This window comes from Bombina bombina, chromosome 2 (genome assembly GCF_027579735.1).
Source record: "Bombina bombina isolate aBomBom1 chromosome 2, aBomBom1.pri, whole genome shotgun sequence".
NCBI lineage: Eukaryota > Metazoa > Chordata > Amphibia > Anura > Bombinatoridae > Bombina > Bombina bombina.
The window spans coordinates 1279077892-1279092365 of record NC_069500.1 but is presented as its reverse complement, the minus strand read 5'-3'; the positions used below and the strand labels follow the sequence as shown (position 1 = coordinate 1279092365).

Below are 14474 nucleotides of genomic sequence, written 5' to 3'. Positions count from 1 at the left end.
ATTACTTTGTGAGAATGATTTATTTTACATTCAAATTTGAAGAATTTTAACAGCATGAGGTGTAACATACCCTGAAAACTATTCTGTTTGTTAAATGATATAATAATGATATATACAGCGTTCTATTTACTAACAAATATTGTATCATTGTACATTTGCTGGCAATGAAAGACATTAGAAAAGATTAGTCTAATAGGCTGATGTAAGTCACTATGGAACTACTATACAAATAATATTAACTATTCTACAAAGAATATTTGGATATGATTAAGGACACTCTTTTTTTTGCATAGATTAGATATACAGATGTATTTTTTTTTTCTTTCTTTGGTTTTTGATTCTTAAATTAAGTACTATATATTCCAAAGGGCCATTACGTACTTGCATTCATTATATCATAAATTGTATCACTACAGATCCAGCAAATGTATAAATATAACCCCTGGTTGACCCAGGTGCACAACTAGTGCTGTCAATTCAGTCAGAGGTATTTTACGGTCAAGAGCAGCAGTTATCTGTGGCTCCAGAACAGTTATTTAACTATGTGTCTAACCCTTTTGTGGGGGGGGGGGGGTAAACACTAAGATTTACAGGGTTGATAGTGATAAAATGACATGCTCGGAAAAGATAGATTTATGTCCCTTTAAATTTAAGATCATATAATATGAATCACCCAACTCTCCTCACCTGCAGTTCCAGAGAGCTCCACACTTAAGGTTCGTTCAATAGTCTTGCTCTCAAATGGGGAACCCTTGGGATCACTGGAAGACAGTGCATATTTATAAAAACAAGCTGAAATGGAGCTATTGTAGCCAAAACGAGAAGCTACCCACCCCGTACAAAAATATTTTATCAATGCTTAATACTTACTTTGGTGACTCAGGCGTCAAAGGGAGTGAAAGGCTTGTCGACTTGGCTGCAAGTGAAAAAATATAATAAGCAAAAACAGTTACTAAAATGATATATCAGGCAATAGATTCATAGAACATATTTATAAGTAATTTTATATGTCATTTTTATTTTTTCCAGAACAGAGCTTAATAATTTCTTTTGGCACAACAACTAATACATTAGCTTTTTTTTTTCATTCCTGCAGGTAATGCATTTCCCTACACTTAAAGGGACAGTCTACCCCTAAATGTTTATTGTTTAAAAAGATAGATAATCCTTTATTACCCATTTCCCAGTTTTGCATAGCCAACATGGTTATATTAATATACTTTAAACCTCTGTGATTACCTTGTATCTAAGCCTCTTTTGTCAACCCCCTGATCACATGGCTATTTATTTATTATCTATTGACTTGAATTTTAGCCAATTAGTGCAGTGTCAGCCACAACTCCACAGGAGAGAGCACAATGTTATATATATGACCCACATGAATTAGCAGTCTCTTGTTGTGAAAAAAAGGATGTGATAGGAGGCTGTCTGTAGTGGCTTAGAAACAGGCATACATTAATAGATTTTAATGTTATAATGTGTATTAATATAACAATGTCGCTTGTGCCAAGCTGGGGTATGGGTAGTAAAGGCATTATCTATATTTTTAAACAGTAACAATGTTGGTGTTAACTGTCCCTTTAAGGCACAATTACCTAAAATTCTCAACTCTGGTGATATCATGTAATAAGTCTTGTCAATACTGCAAGGTCCCTCTAATAATTTTAGAAAGGGAAATGTTGGCTTGATAACTGTTTATCTCGCTATGCAGGGTTCTGGATATGAAGGAGAGACACCTACAATATCATTATATGCTCAAAAAAGCCTCCACAAATGTGTATGATTTCTCTCCATGCAGGCACGTTTTTTATAATCAGGAGCTTTGTATTGCTGATTGCTATAATGAAGTTAATAAAGGATCCATAGACCTTTTTATTGTGAGTTTACAAAAGATTTGTTCATGTTAAAGGTACAGTAAAGTTAAAATAGAAAATGCAATTTCAAGCATATATGAGAAACTCACCTCAACCAAATACCTGCATATTGCCAGACTCTCTCAGAGTATACAAAACACATTATAATTATACTGACACTATAAAGTACTTGCCTTTTAATTTAACCCTACAGACACAGGAAAAAATGATTATATCAAGCTTCTCTTTTTGTATGCATTAATAATGCAAACACCTCAGATATGTTCAGAAGGATGTGATTTTTTACAGCATGCCCAAGGGCTATGTACAATTAATAGGGATTATATACTACCCTGTACATAATTCTTACTGCTCTGAAGTAGCCAATCTAAGGGTTTTTTAAATATTTTTAAAAAAAACAGATGTTACTAAAGAATTTAATATATGGGACACTGATTTCAAAATTATATACCCAAAAAATGTTTTCTGTATAATAATAATTAAAAAAAATATTACAGTATACATTTATTATATACTTTACTTATTCTTGTATTATTGTATTGTATTAACTCAATATTTAGCGCTGCGGAATCTGTTGGCGCTCTACAAATAACCAATAATATTAATAATAATAATATGTCCACCTACAGAAGCAGGAGCTCATGCTGCCTACTTAAGTATGGTACAGTTTGGATGACCCTGCAAAATGTTATACAGTGATTGATTAGATAAGTGTAGGGCTTCTTTTACTTCTCGTCTAACAAAGGCTACAGCGAAAGGAATGACACTCTAAAAAGATTTTTCAAGGTGTGCTCTTGATTTGCAAAAAACTAAAAAAACTAAAACATTTTCCTAATAAGATTTTAATTTTATTTAAATATCCAGAAACTATGGAAAGTTATGATTAGAAGTTTCTTCCCTGCTGAGGCCAATTATGGACAGTTTAAATCATTTTATTAGGGTGTGCAGCCAATGACTGTGCCGAATATAATAGTCTGGAGTCTGCATTTCCACTTTTAACCAGCATCAGAACTAAATTACAGCAATAATAAATAATGAAAGATTTTCTTTCTACAAATAATTAAACGCGTTATACTACAAATGCAAAGTGTTTAAAGTCCCTTTAAAAGGACACTGAACCCAATTCAGATAGAGCCGCAATTTTAAGCAGATTTCTAATTTTCTCCTATTACCAATTTTTATTTATTCTCTTGGTATTTTTCTTTGAAAAAGCAGGAATCTAAACTTACAAGCTGGCCCATTTTTGGTTCAGCACCCTGGATTGCGATTGCTGATTGGTGGCTACATTTAGCCACCAATCAGTAAGCGCTAGCCAGGTGCTGAACAAAAGATGGGCCGGCTTTTAAGCTTTACATTCTTGCTTTTTCTTGCTTTTTCAAATAATGATACAAAAGATAAGAAAAGATAAAGAGATTAAATAAAAATTGATATCAGGGGGTCAATTTATTATTGGCCGAATTGGGCCAATTCACCCTGTTTCTGCACGAGCCTTTAGGCTCGCCGGAAACAGGAGTTAAGAAGCAGCGGTCTATAGACCACTGCTCCATAACTCATACTCCACCTCTGAAGCTGCGTACAGCAATCTGCCCGATCCTATACGATCGGGCTGATTTACACCCCCTGCTAGCGGCCGATTGGCCGCGAATCTGCAGGGGGGCGGTTTTGCACAAGCAGTTTACTAGAACTGCTAGTGCAATGCTGAATACGGGCAGCGTATGCTGTCCCTATTCGGTGATGTCTGGCGGACATGATACGCTACAGCGTATCTTGTCCGCCAGACTTTAATAAATTGACCCCCAGGAGTAAATTATAAAGTGGCTTAAAATGGCAACACGTGGGTTCAGTATCTCTTTAAGTCAATCATATTGTTATATCAAAGCCTAAACTGAAACAAAACTAGATCTTTTTATGAGAAATGATAACTAGTAGCATTAGCTTCTGAATAATAAACTTCCATACTTTTGTTATCTCTGCTCTGCAATAAGGAATATATTATTTGATGCAATCTTATGTCTTATATTATGTGGGGTTTTTGTTCAGATTCCAGACATTTTAGCACATTAGCCCGAGGATAAAGATTCCAAAGATGTTTTCTATGTCACTATTTAATGATAATGCTTTTAGTAATACTAGTTTGGACTGCGAGAGCTGGTATTCTTGTATTATCTTTGATGATGATAAATCAAGATTTAAGGATTTTTTTTAAATCAAAATAAAAAACCCTGTTAAAATAACAAAGGATTATACTAATTTTTAGTTTGACAATAAAATGAACTGGTCACACAAGTATTTCTAGTGACATTGTTCATTTGCATGCATAATATAACATAGAACGTTTACATGGATATGTGAAATAATGTTGTGAGGTATTTTTAAACAGAACACAGCAAAGACCAAAACGTTGCTACAATTAGCGGTTTTCAAAGAGATGATTGATTATGTTTGCTGTATAGTCTTAGCTGCTGAAGTGTGAATCAAATGTGGTAGAGAACGGTTTTGTTTTCGCCCTTTTTGTTACTCATTGTTGATGTTTAAAAGGCTTTATTTTAGTACAGGAATAGCCATCTTCTTTGTCATGTGAGGGGTTTATCTAACATCTTAAAGGGATATAAAACTAAACTTTTTTTAAAAAAGAGTTACAACGGCACAAAGAAAATGCTCTATTGTATTAGAGCATTTTATTGTTGCACTATAGCATGCATACAACAATGTGTTTAACCCCTCAAATGGTTTAAACACATAGCAGATACAGAGCAGCAATGCAATACTCAGAGCTTTCTGATCATATCTAGTGACAGTGGCCTATATGCGTAGCCACCAATTACCAGCTAGCTCTTAATAGCGCACTCTTCTTACTGAGCCTATCTAGGTGTGCTTTTAAACAAAGGATACCAAGAGAACAAAGTACAAAAATGCATGCTCATCTGAACCATGAAAGTTTAATTTTGATTTTTATGTTCCTTTAAATATGTATAGTATATACAATCAATTAAACACTGCACTACAAACAAAATAAATGTTTTATACAGCATTAAAACTTTCATTTTGTAAGCAAAATTCACATTGTTTTGCAGTAAAAAGACACGTCCTTCATGTCCTTCATCTCTCTTACCTCCTTTGCTGAGGCCAATTAGTATAAGAAATTAATGGGCTTCTACAGCAATCAAACAATTACTGTGTAGGATGTAGCAGGGCTAAGCTTCTGAAGTCTACAGTATACATTTCTCATTCACTACAAAATTGGGGGAAAAACACACTTTTCACACTTAAAGGGACAGTAAACACCAATTTTCATATAACTGCATGTAATAGACACTACTATAAAGAATAATATGCACAGATACTGATGTAAAAATCCAGTATAAAACCATTTAAAAACTTACATAGAAGCTTCCAGTTTAAAAGGTTACTGGAACACCCACTGCAAGTGGGAAATAGCAGACACCCCCCCCCCCCGTCTTTTGCATATAAAAAGACCCTTTACACAAACAATAGCAAGCTGGAGTAGGTATACGTCGGTATTCTCCTAAGTCTTTGGGGCTTGGTTTGGAGTCTGAAAATCAGAGCAATGTTATTTAAAAATAAGCAAATCTATCCATTAAAAAAAACAACAACAAAAAACTGTATGGGCTATATAAATGGATCATCTACAAAACATTTATGCAAAGAAAAATCTAGTGTATAATGTCCCTTTAATTACAGTGAAAGAAGGAAAATAAATTACTATATCTTTATATTACTACACATAAGTTAAAATGTTATGGGGAAAATTAAGTTATTGTGGACGATTTGTATAGCTTGATAACATTATAGTCGGTATTAACACTCAGAGTTAGATTTTCTGATTATTATGACTATCAGTTATTTGTAGAGCGCCAAATGATTACTTTAAACATTCAAAAATACTTAAAGGGACAGTAAACCTAAAATATAATGTTATATAATTCTGCACATAGTGCAGAATTATATAACATTATATTAGTGCTATCGTTATTAAACCTTATATTCCCTTTTAATTTTTTTTAAAATATGCCAGTTTTCAGACCCGCTCTCTGTACTCTGCTGAGCGGTTCTGTTTTTATTATATAGCGCATCGGGCCAGCTGTATAGTCACAGCCCGGCCCGACCGCGCCATAACACTAAGTGCAGCTCGCTCCTGCTCTGTCTGTGCGGCCGGGCCGGGCTGTGACTATACAGCTGGCCCGATGCGCTATATAATAAAAACAGAACCGCTCATCAGAGTACAGAGAGCGGGTCTGAAAAACTGGCATATTTTAAAAATATTAAAAGGGAATATAAGGTTTAATAACGATAGCACTAATATAATGTTATATAATTCTGCACTATGTTATATTTTAGGTTTACTAACATTTTAAATGTGAAATGCGTATCCATGTTTCCACCAATCACTGGCCATGTCCTAACCAGGAGCTCAATGCATTACAGATCCAAAGCAAGATTTAGCCATCTGTTTAACCCTTTGTGCACATATATAACATATAGTATATTACAATTGCCTCTATTTTTGTAATCAGATGTTTTTCTATTATGGTAATAATTGTTTTGCATATTTTGACACAATTTTGACACCGTTTTGTTTGCAAGAAAAAACAGTGAGATCTGCAACAGCAAAATGTTTACAGAATATGCCAGATTTGGTGGAGAAATTTCAGCTACTCAGATGGAATGCCCCAGTTCATCCCTCTAGTCTAGCAGAGGCAGGGAAGATCTTTTTTACAATAAGGAAGATAATATGATTTGAATTTCGCATTAAAAATACGAGCATTTATGCAAAGTGTAGTTATATTGCGATTTCTACTGTGCAGGTTAAATCATTTCTTTCATGACTAATTTAAATACAAATTAAAAAAATTTCATAAAATAATTTTTTTTTGCAGAACAATTGTTACGATTTTTCATGTGAATAAATACAATTTTGCACTGCATATTTTTATTTCAATATTTCATTTATTAATTTTATATGGTTTTAAACTACAATTTTTGTGAGTACTTTTGTAATGTATGCATCGCCCTCACATTATTCAAAGCAGGAAACATCCCTTTGTGAGACACACTGTTCTCAAGGTAAAAGCTGCCTTCACAAAATTAGGACAGGGGTGTCATAGTACTTATGAGATATCTTATAGAATATCATAAGCCCAGAGGAGCCCTTTCTGTGGCCCTCGGGAAAAGCCTTTTTTTTCAATTGGGAGACGTTTCCACTTTTGCCAAAATTGCCCTGGGCGGCTGGCGGCGCTCAGTTTAGGCAGAAGCTTGTCGCCAAATAAAGGTACTTTCTTTCTGCATTATTTATACTTCATGACAGAAAGTCTCCTTTATTTATAGCGATGGTAGATCCTAGTGTTTTTAAAACGTTAGGATTTACCATCACAACAGCTTTTATTTTTGCATCTTTATAAATATCACAGAGGGTAAAACAATATGTACGTTAGTAAAGTATATGAAGGCAAAAATTGATTTTGAATAAGATGAATAGCAATCAGGAGACCATAAATACCTTGAAAATGAGTCTGGGGGTGCAAATAGGGCTTCTTTTTGGTGCTGCATTTCTCGTGCCTGTTATTATTCCTGTTCTCTGTAAATTTGGTCTGAGGCGTGTCGTCATTTGCAGTCAGGTATTTAAGAAGCTCTGAGCAAGGACGTCTTTGTGGTTTCTGGAGTTGACAAATGCTCTTCGGTTTACAGCTCCATGTATTCTCAGCCTTCACAACCAGAGAGCAGAGTAAAAAAAAAAAAAAACCTTAGTAAACATAAATCCTCAAAAAAAAATAATAAAGAGATGTGTATTTTTAAACCAAAGTGTTCACAATAAGCGCAGAAGATCTATGATCTGTGAATAATTGTTTTGCTGGAGATGGAAAGAAAATTACATTTCAAATTCCCAAATGTCACTTATGCGAGCTTTTATTTAATTTCTACAACACCTCTATTTTATTCTAAGAAACATGTAAACAGCCTGTCTTTATAGTTTCCTTACAATAACACAACCAATTACAATAATTTAAGGCTTATTTTTTTTATTTTTTTTTATTACTGGATGCTGCAAAGCAATATTTCTAATGTCTCTTAACCTTTTAACGCCGTTATGCCATTCTATTCCGTCATATTTACACTGGGCTTTAAAGCCGTTATGACGGAATAGAACGTCATAACAAACGGCTGTCCTGAAGCCTTCTGTGCTTCAAGGACTTGATCGCGGTCTGGAGGGCATTCCTAGGGTTGTAGGGACGCCCCCCAGATGCGATCCAATAATTGAAATCTCGCGATCGTATGCACGATCGCGTAGTTTCAATTTGTCTACATCGGAACAGGTGTTCCGATGTAGACACTTTAACCCTGTCACGAAAGGGTTAAGTAACACAAATGCTTAACCTGGAACTAATCTAGGCAGAAAAAAACAAGCAAAAAGCATTTACAAAGGGTATAGACAGAAATAATATATTTGCATAAATAAAAAGAGAGAAGCGCTCAACCTGGGAAAAAACAATAACATATTATAAACAAATAAACTGTACTTTTTAAAAAAAAAAAAACATTATCTATTTATTTTTTTTGTATGTTTCTGTTTTATAAATTTGCCTTGCAAGCTCTTAAAGAACCCCAAAAAATCACCGCAAGGTTATATCTCAAAAATGATTTTGTTTAGAAAAATAGCATAGCAATCTTTGTGTCCTGTATGTTATCTCTTGTAAGATCTCGCACAAAGAATAATTCACAATGTGGTATAAAAAGTAGATGGGTAAATATTTTAACCACAGTGCTGAATCCTTTTTTTGTTTCCTTATTAAACAATACATAACATGAATATAATAGCAGACATGATTGCATAGAATGTCTGGGTACAATTTACCATTTCAATTTAAAATTGACTTTAATCAAACTAACATAGAATATACTATCCAAATAACAAAAAAATCCTTTTTAACAAGCTCCATACTTTTAATAAATGGCGCAGGGAGAGATATTATTGAGCTCTTATTACAAGTGGTGAGTAAAGTGTTGCACTAAAGCTCAATCCAAAATACCGCTGTAAAATTCAGTGCTTTTTAAGACCTGAAATAAGCTGCTTAACCCCATAAAGAGGTTAAATATATAAAGTTCTGCATGGGAGTCACAGCAGCTCCCATTCAAGAAACCACCAGTGAGCCAATCAGGGACTTCCAAGAGGTTTCCACGTTCTTCAGTTCCCTAGTGAGACCTTTGTGTTTAACCCTTTTGCGGTTAAGTAAAGCAAAAATGACATGTTCTAACAAATCCGAGCATGTAACTTTGCAATAGAAGGTCCCTTTATCAGTTTCCTTAGCGAATCTATTCTAATAGCCTTGGTTCTACATTCGTATGTCTGATCTGAAATTTAGACAACTATAAAAAGGCTTACCTGTTTTTAGGACTTTCACAACCACTGTGCTAAACTAAAATAAAGAATAACCCCACCTTTGTTATTGCTGCTATACCAGGAAATGAAGGGCCAGACCTCTGTTACTATATTATCACAAAGCAGGGAATAATGTTTATTGTATACAAGAGAATTGTTGAAGATGTTACTCAATGGGGAAGTTTAAGAATAGAATAAAATAGACAGCTGATGAGAGAGTTTAGTTACTGAAAACATTTATCAAATATCTTCATAAGACACTTTCTACCCTAATCTTGTACATGTATGTAACATTCTGCAAGGTTAATTAATTTAAAGGGAAATTCTACTGCAGTATGTGCACTAATTTGTTATAGTATGTAATTGTTTTAAATAGTAAGCCTATATAACTATGATTTTAACCGCAGAAAGCGATTAAAAGCATAGATTAAGTCCCCTTGAGCCAAATGGGGGCCACATTCACTTGACCTAAACAACCACCAGCTGTGCCCTGCTCATGAACACTTTTTGAGGATTATACAAAGAGTAATCTATGCTCACAAATTTTTGCAATGTTTTTTTTTTGCATTAGAATATCCCTTTAAGACTGATGTATATAGCATCCAATTAGCGCAAATACAGATTGCAAAATATTTAAAATATATCTTCCTATCCATGATAAAACAGAATAATAAATGTGAACCTCACAATTTAGTGAATTCGTAACGAGCATCTAGACTATATCATACCTCCCAATATTTCCAAAAGGCTCTCCAGTTCAGGGAGGGGCGGAGCCACAGACTTGCAGTGGGCAGGGTAAGACGTGGCATGGGCATGTCCAGTAGAGGTTAGGGAATGGCCTTATCAGAACCAGGGCAGTACCCAGATATTGGGACATCTGCCCTGGCCAGGAGAGCTGTGAGCAGTAATGCAGGCAGACCTCTCAAATTGTGACAATCCCGCATGATCTGGGACAGTTTGGAGGTCTGTTATATGTAAATGATTAACATTTAACAAGGACTCAGAAACTTCACAACCAAATGAGTTTTTCCATAAATTAAGAAAAGGCAACCTTGCTTACAGTACAAATTAATATATGGAGGCACACAAGGGTGTATCTCAAGAATTACCCAGTTACAGAAACAAGCAACATAACATAGCATTTTTTCCTGTTTTAAAAAGAACAGTTTTGTACCTTAGCCCCTGTCGAGCTTGTTCTGATCCTGTGATTAGGCTGTGCATTGTGTTGCGCACTGAGGCCAATGAATTCATTATAAATCAGCTGTGTGTTTGCTGGCGCCAATAACAGCTTCTTAAGCTAGAAAAAAAAAGGAAAAAAGAAAGTTACCTATTGCTGAGAAATGTAATTACTTATCTGAATTTTGCATAGTTAGTTAAATTTAGATGTGTGGAATCATAGGAGTATACTCTTATCGCTAAACATGATTGTAAATAACACCTCATCAACACAATTAAAAAACCTTGTTATACAATGGTGGTCATTAAAGGGCTTGCTTTTTCTGCAAAATAGAAATCTCTGGTGTGGCTGACTATCTATATTACAAGTTTGTAGAAAGACAAAAAAAATAATTAAAAAAGACTGCAGTAAGTTGCTATTAATTGCTGATGTGAATCATAAACAAATTTGTCAATTATACATGCAAACAATTATAGATACAACAAAATCACAAATTCTCTACCATGCATTTTAATGAAAACGTTTTGAATACTACAATTGCTAATTTGTTTTTTCTTTTTAGCAACAATGAGAATCAGAACATTTAACATGCACAGAAGTACTGGTTGGATGGGCGAATGTCTAGAGTTTGAGATTTGAATGGTCGACCTTATGTTTCCCTTAAACCCATTTAATTCATTCTGCCATTCAAATATTTCTGTTGAGCACATTATTTTCAAAAGTAGATCACAGTATTCAAATATTTGAATGCAACATTCCAATACTATGCTTGAATATTGATCTTTGTGGACTTGCTTTGAGGTTTAAGGTGATCAATAGTCAAATCTTATTCGCTTACAATTACAAGTAAATGCCCAACATCCAACATTTGCTTAGACAGAACAAATGCAACCAATGTTCATTATTTCAGCCGACTTTCATTATTTTTAATCCATGTGCTGAAACAGTCGCCCGCCCCTTTAAAAAAGAAAATGAAATAACTAAATATTTTTCATGCAAAAAAAAACTATTTTTGCAATGCTTCAAACTAGAGCTTTCAAATGTGTGTTATAACATCTGGTATATCACAGCAAAGTGAACAGTCAGTAAATCATGGTGTCTGGATGTAAATTATTTAATTATCATAATTGGGTATTGAATTTCAAAGGTATAAAAATGGTGCACTTTTGAAACAGTAGTTTTACCTCTATTTTTTATGTAAATGTCTGTAGAAACTTTGATAATACTTTCAGGCTCAATCAAAATAAGTGCTAATTTGTACTATTAGTATCCTATGGTAGAAAGCATACTTTTATTTTATTTGCTGGACATTTTCTACAGTCATTTTTATACATATAAAGATGAATTTGTGACTGTATTTGTGTGTTTGATATTGCTGTAGTCAGTAGGCTGATCATTATAAAGTGACTGTAACAGCATTTGACTATGCCTTTGAAAACACAATCTCTCTCATTCTGTTTTTAAAGGGACACTACATTAAAATTATCTGTAATGCAAATGAAAAATTGATTATTTGATACTTGTTAAAATATTTTCTGAGATGCAGTGTTGTTAAAATTGCTTATATTAAAATTAACGCTAACAGGAAGTGCATGTTGGTGCATAACTCATCTCATTGGACAGATGAATCAATGGCAGTTCTCACAGCTTTATTGATAGACAGGGGCACAAGCAACAAACACACAACAAAATTAAAACTATTTTTACCACAGGAATCTAAAACCTTTAATAATAAAAAAAATCTCTTTTATAGATTGAAAAAATGGACAAAATTACTCTGCTGTCCTTTAAAGCCTATATCAGTTTGTCATACTATATTAACCTCTTGGTTGCCATAGAGGTTAGCCCTTTCTAGAAGCCACAACTATTTATTACTTTTTGCATCAGGACCACGTCTTTAATGTCTTCTTATTTTCTACCTAAAAGTAAAGTCCAAACCTTATTTTGACTACATCATACCCATGCAGGGAGTAGCCAGAAGCACATCCAATTCCAGTTAAACAGTAGGAAGGATTCTTACTAGTGACGGCTCTTCTGCCTCCTGAGTTGGAGGGGCGCCGTCAGGCATAGATGAAAGGCTAGGATCATGTTCGTTGGTCACATCTCCATCTGTCAGTGCATCAAATGAAGGCAATCCATCCTCATCCACAGGGAGACTGTCCAGGGTCTCTGTAAGAACTGCTAGCAAATTCTCTTCATTTTCTTCATCTATCTTCTACAAGAAAAACAGGGAAGAAGTCAATAATATAATAAGCAACCCTCTACGTAAATAGTAAACCAGCATCTACATAATATATCAAACTGATTTATTGCTTCTGGAGCTTTCTGCGTATTTTATTAAGGACTATTGTTTTTGTCCAGGGCCTCAAACCACTCCCTAAGTAACAATATTTCAATCTTTTTGAGTAGATTGGCAGTGAACATAGAATAGTAATGGTTTGCCAGTTACCTGACAGAGGATATTACAGTAAAGGACACTGAAAAAGGCTGATTTTCCACGTATTTTTTTGTTTTATTAAATTAAGGTAGTTTAAATTTTAAGAGACAACCTACTCAATTTGCTATTAAGGATCATTCCTTCTTAACTAAAACAACTTAATTCCTTCTTAACTAAAGCAAACTGAAAGTACATAAGGCACCACAGCCTTTGACACTTTCCATTGTCCTACTAATGTTTTACATACTGGCTCTGGATTGGCTGCAGGCATGCTCTAATCAAACCCAGAGTTGATGCAGGCGTTATTCATAGCGGGTGTGAAAGAAAGAAGGACATTGTTTTCAAAAGAGGTAAGTTCATTTTTTTAACTAACAAATAATGAACTGTAAAATTATCCTAACTATCATAGGAACAAAAATGTGTGACTATTTGCTATAAGTAAATGTTGTGTATATGTAATTAAAGAACAATACAGGTATACCTCACTTTACAGCGCTTCACTTTACAGCGATTCACTAATACAGCGCTAACCTGGAGCTGAAGTTAAACCCCCAAGGATTTTGAAACAGTGCTGTACTCATTGTGAGATTGCGAGAAAAGTGACTGGCACCATTTTGTTACGCTCAGTTCGCTCTATTTAAAGCATTACAATGCAATCTGTGTCTCAGTGTTGTAGTCTGGCAAATTTTACTACAGTAATTGTCACTATTTTACAGGTACAATTTTTATTGAATACTAATTGAATACTGTGCTAGTGTTAAACTAAACTTGGCGCTATTGCACCCCTAATATTTGTTAGTTCAAACATCTTTTCGAGTTTTTAAACACTTTGGCAAGTGAAAAGAAAGCTAAAACCGCCTTGTTTCACTTTAAGGTGGTTTTCACTTTACAGTGAGGCTCCGGTCCCTAACCCGCTGTATGAATGAGGTATACCTGTATGTTGAAGATATGTTTTTAATTACAATGCCAACTCTTTAAAAATGAATTATTCAAAAAGATAAAAAATGTTATTCCAATGTTTGCTGTTACCTACTGTTTAAATACAAGATAAACACATCTATAAGCACACTTCTCTGTTGGTGATTGTGTAGTACTTCCTTTCAATTAGTGAATTTCAGCAGTGGAATGCATTGATCCCTCCTTTAGTCCTTGTTGATCTTACTGTGCTAGTACATTTTATTTTCTATGTTTCTTGACCTTTAGAAAAATCCTTTTGAACAAGAAAAAAATGATAACACATGTGACACTATGTTCGATCCACTGAGTAGCACACCTTACATAATGATTTGTTAAATCTTGCACAGTGTCTAGTCTGTAAGGAGTGCAGTTGTGCGCCACTACTGATGAGAGACCAAGCTAAGATAATGAATCATTGACTGGAAGATCACGATCGGCATAATCTGACCTACAGAGACATTATCACTCATGTGGTGTATAATTGGAGGAGCCATGAATCAAGGACAAACTGTCTTAAATTATAACATGATGATTGTTCAAGGACTCAACCCATCATACGGGTGCTGATTAGGTCCCAAAAACAAAAGCTAAAGGCAGAGCTGGGATGGTTTTATAGATTATTCAAAATAAAAC

At 34.4% G+C, this 14474-nt stretch overlaps 1 protein-coding gene across 2 annotated transcripts in view; it reads right to left on the bottom strand.

Moving 5' to 3' along the window:
* PPARGC1A (PPARG coactivator 1 alpha) overlaps nucleotides 1-14474 on the bottom strand; it is a 136245-nt gene that overhangs the window by 60452 nt on the left and 61319 nt on the right. The window contains exons 3-7 of one of the 2 annotated variants that reach the window (XM_053704092.1): nucleotides 12468-12662; nucleotides 10445-10567; nucleotides 7393-7597; nucleotides 871-916; nucleotides 688-761 (exon numbers count right to left, since the gene is read on the bottom strand). In XM_053704092.1, coding sequence (XP_053560067.1) covers nucleotides 688-761; nucleotides 871-916; nucleotides 7393-7597; nucleotides 10445-10567; nucleotides 12468-12662 — 643 coding nt within the window. Of the gene's footprint in view, nucleotides 1-687; nucleotides 762-870; nucleotides 917-7392; nucleotides 7598-10444; nucleotides 10568-12406; nucleotides 12663-14474 lie in introns of those variants that run through there. The other variant, XM_053704093.1, reaches the window with a different exon arrangement.